This window comes from Sturnus vulgaris, chromosome 1 (assembly GCF_052056855.1).
Source record: "Sturnus vulgaris isolate bStuVul1 chromosome 1, bStuVul1.hap1, whole genome shotgun sequence".
NCBI classification, from domain to species: Eukaryota; Metazoa; Chordata; class Aves; order Passeriformes; family Sturnidae; genus Sturnus; species Sturnus vulgaris.
Genome location: NC_142243.1, coordinates 66,714,536 through 66,729,228, shown reverse-complemented (window position 1 = coordinate 66,729,228; position 14,693 = coordinate 66,714,536). Strand labels below are relative to the sequence as shown.

Below are 14,693 nucleotides of genomic sequence, written 5' to 3'. Positions count from 1 at the left end.
CCTGCATGCCTGCTAGGGCTGAGCCTCGGTAAGCACACATTGCCAGGAAGGGTCCCCCCCAGACCCATGAGAGCATCCACCACAGGGGAGAACTAAAGGTGAAATCACACAAGAGGATCAGTCAGCAGACAACAGAAAAAGAGCCAGGCCTTTGTCAAATTATGGCTGGTTTTAAAAGAAATGAGTTTTTCCTCCCTGGGAGCTAATGAACTGCAGTGTGAGTGACAATGATGGATCACAAGGCAACCTGTGGATCATGTGGCCCATAGAAAACAGCTGGATGAAAGGCAGACTGAAGGGACATGACAGATTCTTCAGGAGATTCAGAGTAGAATTGATCATATTTTATCTGGGTCAGGCATCCAGTCCTGCCTCAGCAAGGTCCTTGGATTCCCCCCTCATCAACAGAGAAGGGAAAGCATCCATCAAAGGCAAGTCACCCAGCTCAGACACGTAACAGCGAGAGACAGGATGAAGGATCTAAAATAAGCCTCCATGCTGAGATGTAAAGCACTTGGATTGAAAGGGGGGCAAGCAGGGAGAGATATATGGAAATGCTGCTGCAGCTGGGAGCATCTCTGATGCTGGATTAACTCATCCATTTTTAGGCCTTGAAGGCTAGCAGATTCAACAGAGAGCAAAGTAGCAAAAAATAACCAGGGAAAAGAGTATGAAGGTTAAATTATGCAGTTTATTTAATTTGTTCTCTTCCACTGCATTTTTCTGGGGGAATAAAGAGCCAAGTCTTGAAGCTCCACTCTGAAGGATCTGCTCTCCTGTATGCACAGGTCTAGACCTTAAAGTGGTATTGCTCAAGCTTAGTCTCAACTACTTTGAATACATTGTTACTTTGCCAAAATTAACAATATGGATGCACTTTGAGTCACACTGCTATGACTAGTAGAATACAATAGAAAAGTCCTAACCCAGTCCTCCCTCAGAACTCTTGAGGTTTTTCAGCATGTTGGACTGACATTTCACATTGACTCAAATCAACACGTGACTGCCTTGCAGCAGTGGGTGACATTACATGATCTGTGTTTCAGTATAAAGCTGTTTTTCTATTAGCCATTGTGGCTAATTGGCTAAAGAGGAAGAGTAAGGGGGTTTCCCACTGAAGCTGCGTCCTTTTCCTGATCACCACCCCTACTTGTCTAGGAAGATGTAAATAACTAGTGGATGATTCCTTTGTAGGCTTGGTTCCTCTGATCTACAGTCACTAACTCCTGCATTTCCCTCAAGTGACAGGCAGGGACAAGGACCAGGAAACCACAATACAATTTTTGGACACCTTTTTGTTTTGGTCTCTGGATGGCATTTCTTTAACAAATATTGTCCAATTACCTTTTTTTTTTAATTACATTATTAATTACCTCTAGACTTCTGGGCTTTGCACTCTATTACAGGGTGGAAAAAATACCTCCTTAATATCCCATCTTGCTGGTGCAAAATACTAGTAACTGCTGTAGACAAGATTGTTTTTTACAGTTCACATTTCTAAACAATCTTAGAAAAATCGTAAGTAGGTTTCCCATTTAGAGAAGGGAAAAAAAGGAAGGGAAAAAAAGGAAGGAAAAAAAGGAAGGTGAGATGATTATCTGATCATCAGATTCTCAGACACCTCTGGCCTTGAAGGCAAGTGAAGAAAGGGTTTCTGTTCCTCAGCCCAGATTTATGTGGATTCTGAGCATTCAGCAGCAGCTACAGAAACACCAGACAGTGCAGAGACATAAAACACCTATCACACACCCAAACCATAAGCTTCTACTTTAAGCAATAACAGTTCTGGTATTTTCTACTTTTTCACAAAGCCCAGTAACAAAAGCAAGACCTCATTTTGTGGATCACTAAGCTAAGCTGCCTCAGTGACCTTATTTGAATGACCTAACTCAAGAATAAGTGGAAAATATCTAAAGGCCAAACACCAATAGGGAAAACACATTAAAAAGGATTATCAAATGCAATCTGGAAGAATACAAGACCAAGGAGAACATGACTTCATTATGTCTAAGAAATCAAAGGTTTGTCCATAAATTATTATCCCTGCAAAAGTCAATTTTTAAGGCCAGCAATTTCATAGGAAAATGCAATACATCAACCCAAAAAAACCACAAATTGAAATTACAGCTGCTTCTGTAACTCCATGAAGAAAGCTCCTGCAAGTAACTGGGAAAGAAAAGAAGGAAAGAAGAGAAGGTGGTTCTAAAAACTCCTCATGATTCTCCCTGAAAGCAGAGAAGTTATAAGAGGGGAATCTGCAGACTGGCAGCCACATCAGCTCACCTGTGGATGTTGGGAATACTCGCCATATTCATAATGCCATAGTTCATCATCACCAGGACAAAAAGATGAATGGAATACCTTGAAGACAACAAAATGAGTATTTAGATAATTTCTATGTCACCTGGAAGTGCTGGCAGTTCAGAGCAAGAGAATATTCTTCCATGCAAATGACATCAATGTGATGCCATATCGGGGACCTGGATTGCCACACATCTTTACAGCCTGACTATCCAACACAGACTGATACTTATTAAAAAGATATTATCCATATGTTCAACTGAAAGAGTAGCCTGGTTCAAAATGCACATTCAAGTTGGATATTTATTTTCCAGAAGAGCCATCTTCACAGCAGACTGGTGTGGCTTTAACTTCCAGAACAAACATCACAAATTAAATTAACTACTTCACTTAAAAAAAATACTTTCATGAGTCACTTTACTTTGAGGGTTTGGAATGGTTATGTTGGTTAGGATATTTTTTTAAGGTAGCATTAAGAGCCTTCAGATTAAAAAGATGTAATCCAGAAAAAATGATATGAAGTTTAAAATTATTTTTACCCAAAGCTTGTCTAAATAGTGACTAAATACTCACCACCCAAAGCAGAAGATAGCAAAGTATATTCCAAAGAGAGTGGCAAATGCATGGCGAACAGCAGAGCTGGCATGACTGGGACTCAAGTAAATACGAAACCAAAATGCAGCCAAAAGTGCAAACAGTTGACAGGCTACAAAATTGATCTGTAAAAGACAAGCACAACAAAAAATCTGTTTTGATTCTTGGAGGAGGAGGGAAAGGATTCTCTCTGTTCTCAGAGCAATTAAGAGCAGAGGTAGGAAAAGGGGGGGAAATCATGAGCTATGAATCTTTTGCTTCTCAGCATTCCCACTTGTTAACTCATGTGGTAACTTTTCTTGGCCAGTGACAGAAGGGATTAAACAAGCACACAGCCACCCAGAAGCAGACTAGGAAGGTCAGGCTCCAGCTACCCCAAAATACAGGTAGGGCTCTGGTGATTCTCACTCTCCTTGGAGGAAAGCTCTGCTCTGCTGCCAGCCTGGCCCAGGTGCCTGGCACATCATTCCCCTTCTCAGTCCTGTTGGCAGGAGGCAGGGGCCTGGAACCAGTCCGGGACTCTGAAATATTAGCTGACTTTCCCCCACCCCAACACATGGGCAAAATCAACAATCCTAATGTGACACTGTTCACTAGCAGTGAGAACAGGAGAGCTGCCTTAGCTGAATTCCTCCACTCCACAGCATCTTCCACAGAGATGCTTCTGACTCCCCATTTTTTCGTGTTTGAGTGCAAAGAAAACAACTTTGTTGTATCATCAAGCAGACACCTATAGGAATATGCTTCACAAATGTTTTTGGCTACTGCATGTGAAAATCAGTCTGGCCTCACTGCAAGGAGGCAACGATGGCTGTGGGAGCACAAGACATGCAGAGGACAAACAGTACAGGAATAAAGGCTACTCCTGTCAGACACAAGGACAAGCAAAACTTCAGTGTCCTCCAGAGCAAAACCTACATCACGCTGCCTTCTTCAAGTCACCTTCTCTTTGACAGCCTCAGCAAAAATCCCAGAAGTCAGAGGAAAAACAGATCAAAGTCAGAGTCAAAACAAAACTCAGGAGCTGTCTCTAACAGAGCAAATACACCACTGGGATACAATATCCTTAAGTCCAGCCTGGACCCTAGACAGCTGGAGGTAAATTCATTTACTCAGTCGCAGTGTCACAGTCCTTTTTTTTTTTTTTTTCTCTTTTTAATATTTTTTTTAATTCACCCCGAGCTCTCCAGCAGCAAGTCATCCCAGACCAAGCAAAACTAAACAGGCTGCAAAATTTAAGCAATCATTTGGATTAGAGGATTATCCAAAGCTATCAGTTCAGGACAGGATAATACATCTCACTCAGAAATGCTCTGACATGCTGGCCGTCCAGGGGTGGTTGGATTCTGCCAAGCTTCTTGTCAAAAACATTTACAATGTGTTTAACAAGATACTATAGCCCCAAAGAGCTTTTATTCTGGTGGACTACATCCAACATGGTGTTAGCTGCCCATGAAAATGTTTTCATTAAAGGTTTGTTGGCTTCATTGGTGCAGTTGCTTTATATCAGTGATGAAGGCAGTCATGCAATAGAATAATGCAATAATTTAAATACTTAGTATGCTGAATTTTAGTTCTTTGGAGCAGAGACAATATCAATTTATTTCTTACTCATGCAAGCAACCAGCATTTATTACAAATAGCATCACAGAATTATAACCAAAGCAAGTAATTCTCATTTTAATACAAGATCTATAGAGTAAAAGAACAAAATTGCACTAGTCTTACAAAACCCAGATGCTGTAGGAGAAATCCTGAACTTGTCTGTCACCATAGAGTTACATTCAAAATGCTAACACCTTGCTCCCACCCTTCCACAGACAGAGGTGCAGCAGAAACCGCTGAAGCCACCACAGGGCTGCTCTGATTGCATCCTGTGACAATTCAGTGAACCTCAATCCCCCCCCCGTCCCCGGCACACCAGCACATCCAGTGCAGCTCAACTCTGTGGCATGCAGAGCTTCTCTGATCTGGTGTACAGAAGGAAAGAGCAAAGACTCCCAGAAACTGAAGTGACTGATTGTTTGAAAGACAATTCTCCCCTCTGTGCAGCACCACTCACAGAAGCTTTTCACCAGCAAAAGCCATCACGGTAAGCAGGCATTTGCTTTTTACCCAGATCGAGATGTTAAGGATGCTGGGATCTCAGAGGTTCACACACAGAGCAGATACACTTATTTAAACAGCTGAGGTAGGGAATGACAGTGGCGGCAGCAGCAAAAAAGTGGCAGTGACTTCATCACAAGCTAACATCCAGTGAAGGACAGCTCAGCAGCCTCACATACCTGTGCTGCTGCTTGCCTTCACCTTTGAGCATTTGTTACCTTGTGCCACTCTCACGCCTTCATTTTGCTGTGCAAATTAACCAAGATAATTCACCACGACTCTGTGCTCTTTTTGCAAGGGTCGGTGCAAAGCCTCGTACCAGGTCAAAGCATCACCCTTTATGTCTCAATCAGTTTTTCGTTTATGAGGGTTGTTTCTGCAGAGCAGCCAAACATCACAGACCCGATGCACTCAGCAAGCAATAATCTGGCAAAAGACCAGATTTGCTCTGTTCTACACTGAGGAATAGAGGGATACAACAGCTTTTCATATAACCACTTCTATATAGTAATTTCTGTGTACCATTTTAAACACATGCAGTGTTCACATGCATACACCCAAGACTGACAGTTCTTCATCTGACAGTGACTTTGCTGCATTCTATTTGACATTAATTTTATTCTCATTCTACATACTTAAGGCATCCAAGTAAACAGATCCCTAAGAATTTAAGAAATGTTGTGCTGCATCACAAGTGAACTAAGTCACACTTTCCTTCCTTTCCCTTTCCAAAGAGAAAAAGATTCATACTATTCCCTTTTGGTTATTTCCACTGTTGCTAAAAACACTTTATAAACAGAAAATTCAGGGCTTCTGAACATTGATGAACGGTGTCCAGGCAAAAAGTCACATCTATTTGGTGTTGCCACCAAAATTTTGCACATCTGTTTTCAACTTTGCTAGCAGAAAGGAAAAACCTTTGCTTTTTACAGCCACTTTCTTCCATGCTCTAGAGAGTAAGATGTAATAAAATTAGGAATCAGAGCACATAATATGCTGCCAAAAGAAGACAGTATCTTCCTTTCATTTTCCATGATTAAACACTGGAAGACAGAAAGGCAGTCTCATCACAGTATTCTGCAACGACATCTGGAAGACTTGTATCTGAGTCACAGCCAGCTGGAGACAGCCTTGTAATACAGAAACAAGATATCCACACTTCTGCAGAGAGAGAAAATCTGGAACAGCTCCAGCGCAACAGAGTCGATCATTATTGTTGCCTGGTTAATTAATCATTTAATTCTTTATTAGTCTCAACTTTCAAAGGCTGGATGGATCCAGAGCAGGTATGAACAATGAAGGGGGGAAAAGTAAGCTGTAGCTCCTCCCTTTATTCTTTCAAATTCTGTAGTAGCAATAACTCAGCAGTGATGTTTAGATTGCAAATCTGAGTTTTACATAAAGTTAGCAAGCAGGTCAAACCGACCCACCAAGCACCAGTGATGTTGATGCAAGAATAGCCAAACACAGTGGTTTCAAGATCCCCCTGTTGGATTATGCTATAATCCAAGCCCTCAAAGTACATAAAAAGTCAGTTCCATCTGTCTTGAGCCTTTGCATCTTCTCCCATTTTTAACAGGGAGAAATTTGGCAAACATTGGACTGGTACTGTATGAAGGGGACACTAACACCTAGGGATTTGGAACCACCCTTTCAGTCATCTCCATCAACAGGCAGGGCCTTTTACCTAGGAAGGTCATCTCCTCAACTTCCTAGCCACTCTCAGAGAAAATCCATGAAATTTTTGCTCAGTATCTTATTTGATCCAATTAACCATCTGCAAGTGGGCACTTCTAAGGGCAAATGCCAGTTGGCAAATCACAAAATAAAGGTCCCAAATACCTGAAGTTAAAGAGGTGCATCTAAAAATGTCACCCTTTGGAGGACATAAGCCTGATGTCAATAACACTGAATAGGAGCAATTATCACTTCTTGTTCTGGGAGCAAACTGGCTCCATGTTAAAGGCTAGGGAGGAAAAAAAAAAACCCTCAAAAGTAGTAACTTGTCAAATCCCTATAACAGGAAAGCCATGGAGCCATAAAGAATTTCCAAAGAGAGAGGTGTTGCTTGGTGCACTGAAAAATTACTGAAAAAAATCCGACAAAAATCTTAAAAGGAGAAAAGAGAAAATACTTTCCCTAGCTAGAAATTCTTGATATGGGAAATAGAAAATATGAGAGGAGACAAAATTTTACTATACACCTTTAAACTGAATTATTACAGAGTCTTGTTCACTGTTTCTTGTAGTTGAAGGTAGGCTACTGATAACTTCAGAAAGTTTCATTTCTGCTCACCCCATAAGCCTTGCATCTGCAAATCTCCCTGTTTAAAAAGGTGGCAATATACATTTGAGTGTTACTAGATGACACTCTAGGAAGAGATAGTTAAGTACAAACACACAGCCTCTTATTTTAGTGCTTTTAACCTTCTCCTTACACTTAAGTATCGGAAGGAAATATCCTGCATTCTGTTTTGACCACAAAAATACTTTGTTTTTCCTCTACTACATTTTTCTTCCCTTAGGCTTGCAGAAAATCTGATCTCACTTTCCAAAAATCTAGGAGGATATAACAAATTGACCACGCAGTTGTCTCCAAACTCCAAATGGCAATTAAGTCCATTACCCAAACCAAACCGTCCTCTGTAAGCAAAATTCCTATTAATGCTGTAATTCTGACAATCACTACAAGCAATCACACTGCTAATTTGCCCTCGTTGGATGACAAGGTGCTGGTGTGTCCTCAAGAGCACACAATCTTTGGCATGTTGCATATTCACACATATTCACAGACAGAGGTACAAGTGTGTTTGAGGACAGCCAGGCAGTCAGAATATTCCCAGCCAGCATCCAGGTCCATGTCCACTTCAACATGTGACAGATGACACAGCTGGGTTATAGATAAGGAAGAAGATACCTCTACTTTTATTCCAAGCCTTGGACCTAGCAGCCAAATGAGAGAATAAAGGTTTAAATGCATTTCATTTAAACAGAAGTATAAGAACAGAGGCTTCCTATGGTGGTTCAGTCTGAAGTTACAGCTTATGGTCAAGATACTCTGTGTTTGTTGCCATGTACTAATGAGTTCCGAGGATTTCTTTAGGAGACTGCTACAAGGCTTTTATCTGGTAAATTGTACTTTCTCCTCTATTCATAGACTTACCACAGATGACCAAACAGCTGTTTTCAGAATGTGGAAAAGCATAAAGAACCTTGCTAACAGAAACGACTGACAGTAGTAGCAACTTCTCAAGTCAAACCACTGTCTGTAGAATACAACAGTGCTTGGGCAGTATTTTGGAAAGGGGATGCCATAATAAAGCATTCCACTCTGCCAGAGATCAGCCCCATCTTCCAGGGTGATGCCTTTCTCACAAAGAATAAAGTAAGAACTACAGAAATGCAGTAATTTGTTTTCCACGTTTAAAAGAATATTTTACACATATAACCAAAAACACCTGGCAAACAACATGTTTAAGTTCACTTTGCTGGAGACATTTCTACTTTGATCTTGAAAACAGAGCTGCTGTTATTACAGCATTTCATAACATCAAAAGTGTGGTATTTAGAAGGGGCGTGTTAAGAATGAGAGATGGAATAGTCTTTAATCAGATCCCAAAGATATCTGATACTTGCTGAAATTTCTCAAAATATTTTGATCTTCCAGACTATTTTTATGAACTATAAGGACAAATATTCTCTGCAGAGATCGCTTAGCACTACACAGGGAGGGGACAAGCACCTCCAAAAAGGAGGGCAATATCATAGAGACCATGTCAAGTTTCCCACTGCTAGACTCCTGACTTGGGCTTCCATGAAGGAGAAGGATTTGTCGTCCCTGCAGTTCCCCTTACTGCCCACAGTGGTATTGCTTTGCACAGAACTCAGTGCACTGAGAGCCAGCACAAACAGGCAACAATTGTAAAGGAAGCAGAACTGGCTGTCACTTGCAGGATGCTGTGTTTTCTGTTCATAGCCAGGCACTGCAGACTGCAATCAGCATGGATCAGAGAGGAGAAAAATTAATTTACATTGGGAAAATACTGATTCCACTGCTGACATATCACATCTCCAGTCATTTCTCTGTCTTCGTGCTGTAGGAGTCCTGTAGAAGATTTTGGGGGGACAAAGGCTTGAAAACAGAATTTATCTCAGGGGAGAGACAGAGAGAGAAAAGCATATATGCATGACTAATTTAAGATTATTGTCCTTTTCAGAAGCAGCACTAAGTTGTCATAGCCTTGGTGTTTTTTGTGCAGTTGCATGCAGAAAAAGAGGCTGGTGAAGTAGAATATACAAAACTGACAGTGTTTTGGCTTGTTGTGCTGTTTTCCTGGGTAAATTCTGTTTCCCTACTTACAGGGTCAAATATCCTTCCATGATTTAGACTGTAAACTTGAAACAGATGTTCTTTCTGGATTACCTCTATGAAGCCACTAGCAGAATAACCACTAGCAGGACCCAAAATATAGTTATAGACTAAACCCTGAGTCATCAGAAATTTTAAAAGAAAAACATTTAAGTCAAAAGTAAGCTTGAGAAGTCAAATCCACATCATAATGCTAAGTCACACTCCCATACACTTACCTTTGATAAATTTAATATGTGGACTTGATCCAAACCAGCTTTAGCTCACTGTCAACAGCTCTCACATCCAGCTGTAATGACTCTGTATGTTGAACAGATTTTTAAGCAATGATAATTTATGTGCAGCAATGTTCTGCCACTACCTGTACCTCATTAATTACTGCTCTCTCAGCAAGTGATGCCAAATGACAAAATTCCCTTGTATCTAAGACAGTCAGCACTAATTCCTATCTGTAATAGGAACAGCAGAAAAATCAAACAGTCTAGAGCCTTTAGTCATTCTGGTGGTTCTTTTAAACCAGAATGCCTTTAGGTTATTAGAAGATCTGCCTCGTTTCTTCAGACTGCTCAGCAGTGAGGCATCACACTAATTACAGTACCTTTAACTCCAAAAAATACTTTAAAAGAATAATTTGACATACCTCTGTGCAGGTGCAGTATTGCACAGTATTACGTGTCAGATATGTCTAAAAGCAGAATTACAGCCAGCAGGTCAGATTATAGAGGGTATTTTAATAAGAAAAGGAAAAGAGGAGTGAACTGTTGTTAGCCAAACAAGAAGTTTGGCACATCAAAAAAAAAAAAAAAACCCAACAAAATTAACAAGCAAAAAAACCCAATACCAGAACTACCAGCTTTGCTTCCTCACAAAAGAGTCACTTGGATCAAGTACTTCTGATAGGAAAGATGGCATCTTGTACCATCTACTCTCCTTAGTTATGCACAGATCCATACTGATGAAGAGGGAACAGAGTGACCTTATCACCACATTACTCCATCACTCCAGCTTTTCTGTCAGGTATGCTCAGAAGGCCCCATTTAAGCATATGTAAAATTAGGAGAGAGATGCTTAAGTGAAAATTAACAGAAACAAGAAAGACAACAAGGCCAGGAGAGTAAAATACAACAAAGCAGACACTTGAGTCCCTGCAAAGGCTTCTCTGAAAGTCCCTAGAACTCTGTAAGGGTGGGAACACCACAGCACTGCTTCCCCTCTCTCTTTCTAAGCCACCTACCTGGACCTTGGATCCTCGGTTTCCATAATCATTAAATACAACACCTCTTCACCTTTTTCTCACAAAGGAATTCTTGGATAACAGATACTGACCCCAGCTAGTCTTTTCAGATGTGATGAGTGCCCCAAATCCCAAACAGTGATTTTCACACCACCTCCCAGCACTGCTGAGCTCCCACTCCACAACACTGTGTCCCTTCATCTACCACAGACAATGGATGGACATCACAGCACCAAAAAGGAAGCAGGACCAAAACAGGTCTCATTAGACATGATCCAGCTTGAGTTCACCAGTCACTCAGTCACTAACTGGTCCTGAGATTTCAGTGCAGTTTTCACATCTGCATTCTCGAGTAAATAACTTCTAAGTAGCAGCACTAAGAACAGAATCAACACAGACCTGATTTTTCTCCCCCCACATTTAAAGGTTTAGTTTTAAAAAATTTAGAACACAGCACAGTTAGTCAAGCACCTTTTCACTTTGTCTGTCTAACTGATAAATACACAGTTGATTTATTCAAAACACAAAGAAGGAATAGAGACAAATGTTTGTCTACCCAACCACCCTGCTAGCAGGTCTTTCTGTGACTTCAATGTAAATTATCTTCCCCAAATGCCAACGGGGATTGCCTGAACGCAGGAATGGCAGGATCCTTATAGCAGTGTTTGTAAAGCCCCAGTTTTGAAATATACTTAACTTTCAGGCCAGATGAAAGCCTTGAGCCTGCACATATTCATCAATTCAAAAGTAAAACAGTAGGCTTAAAGTGCAATCCGTCACTAGAATGGGAACTGGCATATCTAAAATAACTTGCCCCATTCTGCTGCTGCAATGTCTGTGCAATTCTATTTTCAGTTCCTTTTCTATAGAAAAATGTTAGTGGTCTTTAAAAATACAAACCAATACAACAGAGCAGTTTTGTTCACATTATCCCAGTGATATCCCAGCGATATCCCAGTAACTGCACACAACAGAAAGAAACAAATATCAGTAAGGGGAAAAAAGTGCCAACTTGACAGGTTATTCTAAGCCAAAAGAAAGTTGGGTTTTTTTTCCCCACTGTAGAAACTGTCAGCACTGTGCTAAATTTAAGCACATTATCCTTGGAATTAATGGCTTGATCAAAGACTGAACTTTTCAGACATCACAGTGGTATTATGTAACACTTTATTAGGCACTTAAACACAGAAAATCTGGAACATCCTGTATTTAAATGCTCAGTCATGTTCATAGTAACTTAAAACAAGGGCACTGTAAAAATTAGAGTATTAGGACGTGGTTAAAAAGTTTATGCACAGACTTTGCTAGAGAAAAGGATAGATTTTATCTGCCCTAACACTCATCTCGATATGAGAGCTACTCCATCTAAATTTATTTTCATTTCAATGGGGAAAAAATTCTAGGTTGAAATTCACCAAATCCTAAAGCATAACTCTAAAACAGGTACTTCTTCTGTAAAAGCATTCTAGATGAGTAAGTGTAGATGCAGAAATGTACAGTGCAGACTTACAAACAGTATTTACACTACACACACTAACTTTACCAGAAGAAAAGAAATCCCTGGATTATGAAGATGGACTTCATTTAGTTGTAAGAAACGAAGTTTTCAAAAATGCCCCTTAGTTTCTCATGCTTCAGTTTTTGGTTTAACACTTAAGGACACCATGAAAAGGTATTGCATTCCAGAAGCTGGCATTCTACTCTAACATCAAGTGCCCGAAACAGAACTGGGATGAAACAAAACAAAACACAAACCTAAAACCAACCAACCAGAAAAAAAGGTGCCAGTCAGGAGAAAAGCAAACTAGCATATCTACCACTACACATGTGTGGAAGAGTTCTAGGGTAACAGTGCTCCCACACAATGGGTGTAGTCAAACACATTCAGTTTCCTGCTTCCCCAAACAGGTGCTACAAACCTCACTTCTTCCTGTCCTCTTCCTTGCCTGAGCAGTTTTGTGTCTCAGAAATAGAAAGGAACAGCACTTGCAGATGGAGTGAAGAACAAATGCTTTCAGACAAGCATAAAAACATAATATTAGGGTTCACCAACATGGAAGGGTAAAGATCTATGTTGCTGTCTTATGCTCCAACCTCACAAAATAAAGGGAGACCATACCCTCTCCAACAATGCAGTCAACAGAATTTGGTGAAAGAGGTACAGAAAGTATTCCCAGCTACCTTTCACAGGCAGAAGAGGACACACAAAACTTTTGAGAAGCCAGCAGTAAACGCCAGTGAAAATGCACAGTGAATCTGCAGAGAATTTTTTTTCTTTAGAATTAATTTTCAGTCAGCTCAACCAGTTGCACAACAGAGAGATTTTTCACATGGGGAAAAAGAGAAGCATAGCACAAGGGCAGGAAATATATGCACAACCACATTTTTTGGCAGCAAACCTTAGAACCATTTAATTGGGAAAATCAATTTATATTTAGACAATTATATTTGCAAATATAAGAGATAGTAAAACTCGCTCTTTTTGCTTCCAAAAACAATGAAAACTTTATATTTTCCAGCAGTTTGCCAAGTCACATATTTCCCCCAAGGCACTTGATTCTGATGGCCAGTAGATTTTCTAGATAGCTATTTTCTTCATTTTTAGCCTATTTCCAAAGAGCTGTGTATGTGCTGCTTTTCTTTGTTTTCAATTCAAGCACAGTTATCTTCGTTTAATTCGTTTACTATTACTGTGACCATGTAGAATCAGCAAACCTCAGTTAACTGCCAGCTCCAGATACTCACTTTCACAACCACAAAATACTGGTCCTTCCTATTGTTCTACAGTTTAGAAGTAAAATTATTTATCTGTGCATTTCAATATATGACATGTTTTTCTAACCTTCATTTATGTGGGCTGCAGACTTATTTTTAATCCCTTCAGTACCGTGGCAGGAAGAGAAGACACTAACAAAACATGTACAGTGACAATATCCTGTGGCTTTTGTTGTGGCTTTTTTCCTCCTTCCCTACTTCTGCTCAGAATTTTCAGCGTTCTTGCTTCATGAACATTTATTTTGGATTGTGAACCATGCAAAAAGACAAGAACATAACCCCAGCTGTTTAGCTATGCCTGTTACAGGCACCTTACATCTACAGCAAATATCTCTGAAAGCTGAACTTTGGAGCATGTCTAATTTTAGGCACTCAGCTTCAGGCACTATTGAAAAAAATTAACTCGGAGATGACAAGTGCTCAGGACTTGGCACAAGTCAAGCATCTCAACCACCACTAAACTAACATATTTGGAAATCATCAGTACCTTTCAAAAAAGTCATGCTCTAAAGGAATTTGAGGGGTTGCCCCCTCAAATTAAACAAATAAATAACAAAAACCAAAAAAGACCACATTTCCTAGTTTTCAAACTTAGCAACCAAATCAAAACAAAAACTAACAGGAAAACACAGAGCATGAGCAAGCGTCAGTTGGTGAATAAAGACATGTAAACAAAACAAAACAAAAAAAAAGAGATATAAGAGATATTTGGCTTTTGCTATAAATTAATTTTATTTGCACCATACCATATTTGAGGAAAAAAGATTTAATTTTCTTGCCTCATTAAAGCCTTCTGTACATATCCCCTCCCACCCCTGGAACTCTATAGTTCTATTTGCACACAGTACAGCAGAACTTTGGTTTATAACACTGACATTTTCCAAAGGTAACTGTGATATGAGGAGGAAAAAACTCACTCACGTTTGCTTAATCATGATATTTTTGTATTCTTGCCATGATTATGAGTCAGCAATAGCAGAAACTCAACTTGCTTTTCTTAGCGAACAGGAATAAGTCTCACTTCTTCCTCTTCAACATTTAGGAAAAAAAGAGAAGAATGTTCTTACATTTTAAAATTATTACAGTGATGCTCCTACTGTGCAGTGACAGGCAAGTTATTATCCAAGAAACAAAATGCAACAACAAAATTCCAAAAACTCCAAGTCAACTCTTCTCAAAATACCCTAAGAATTCGAACATAGCCAGGGAAAAGAAATTCAACAATCCTTTAAATTTCATAAACAATTATAATTTCCCTTTCAAGCAAGCGCTTAACATAAAACCTAAAAAAAAATGCTTTGAAAGAACTAGGACA

The 14,693-nt window shown here is 39.8% G+C and overlaps 1 protein-coding gene across 1 annotated transcript in view; it reads right to left on the bottom strand.

The window, feature by feature from the left end:
• The window catches only part of MBOAT1 (membrane bound glycerophospholipid O-acyltransferase 1), a 54,775-nt gene that overhangs the window by 29,277 nt on the left and 10,805 nt on the right, over positions 1-14,693 (bottom strand). The window contains exons 2-3 of the mRNA XM_014878015.2: positions 2,875-3,020; positions 2,284-2,361 (exon numbers count right to left, since the gene is read on the bottom strand). Coding sequence (XP_014733501.1) covers positions 2,284-2,361; positions 2,875-3,020 — 224 coding nt within the window. The remainder of the gene's footprint in view (positions 1-2,283; positions 2,362-2,874; positions 3,021-14,693) is intronic.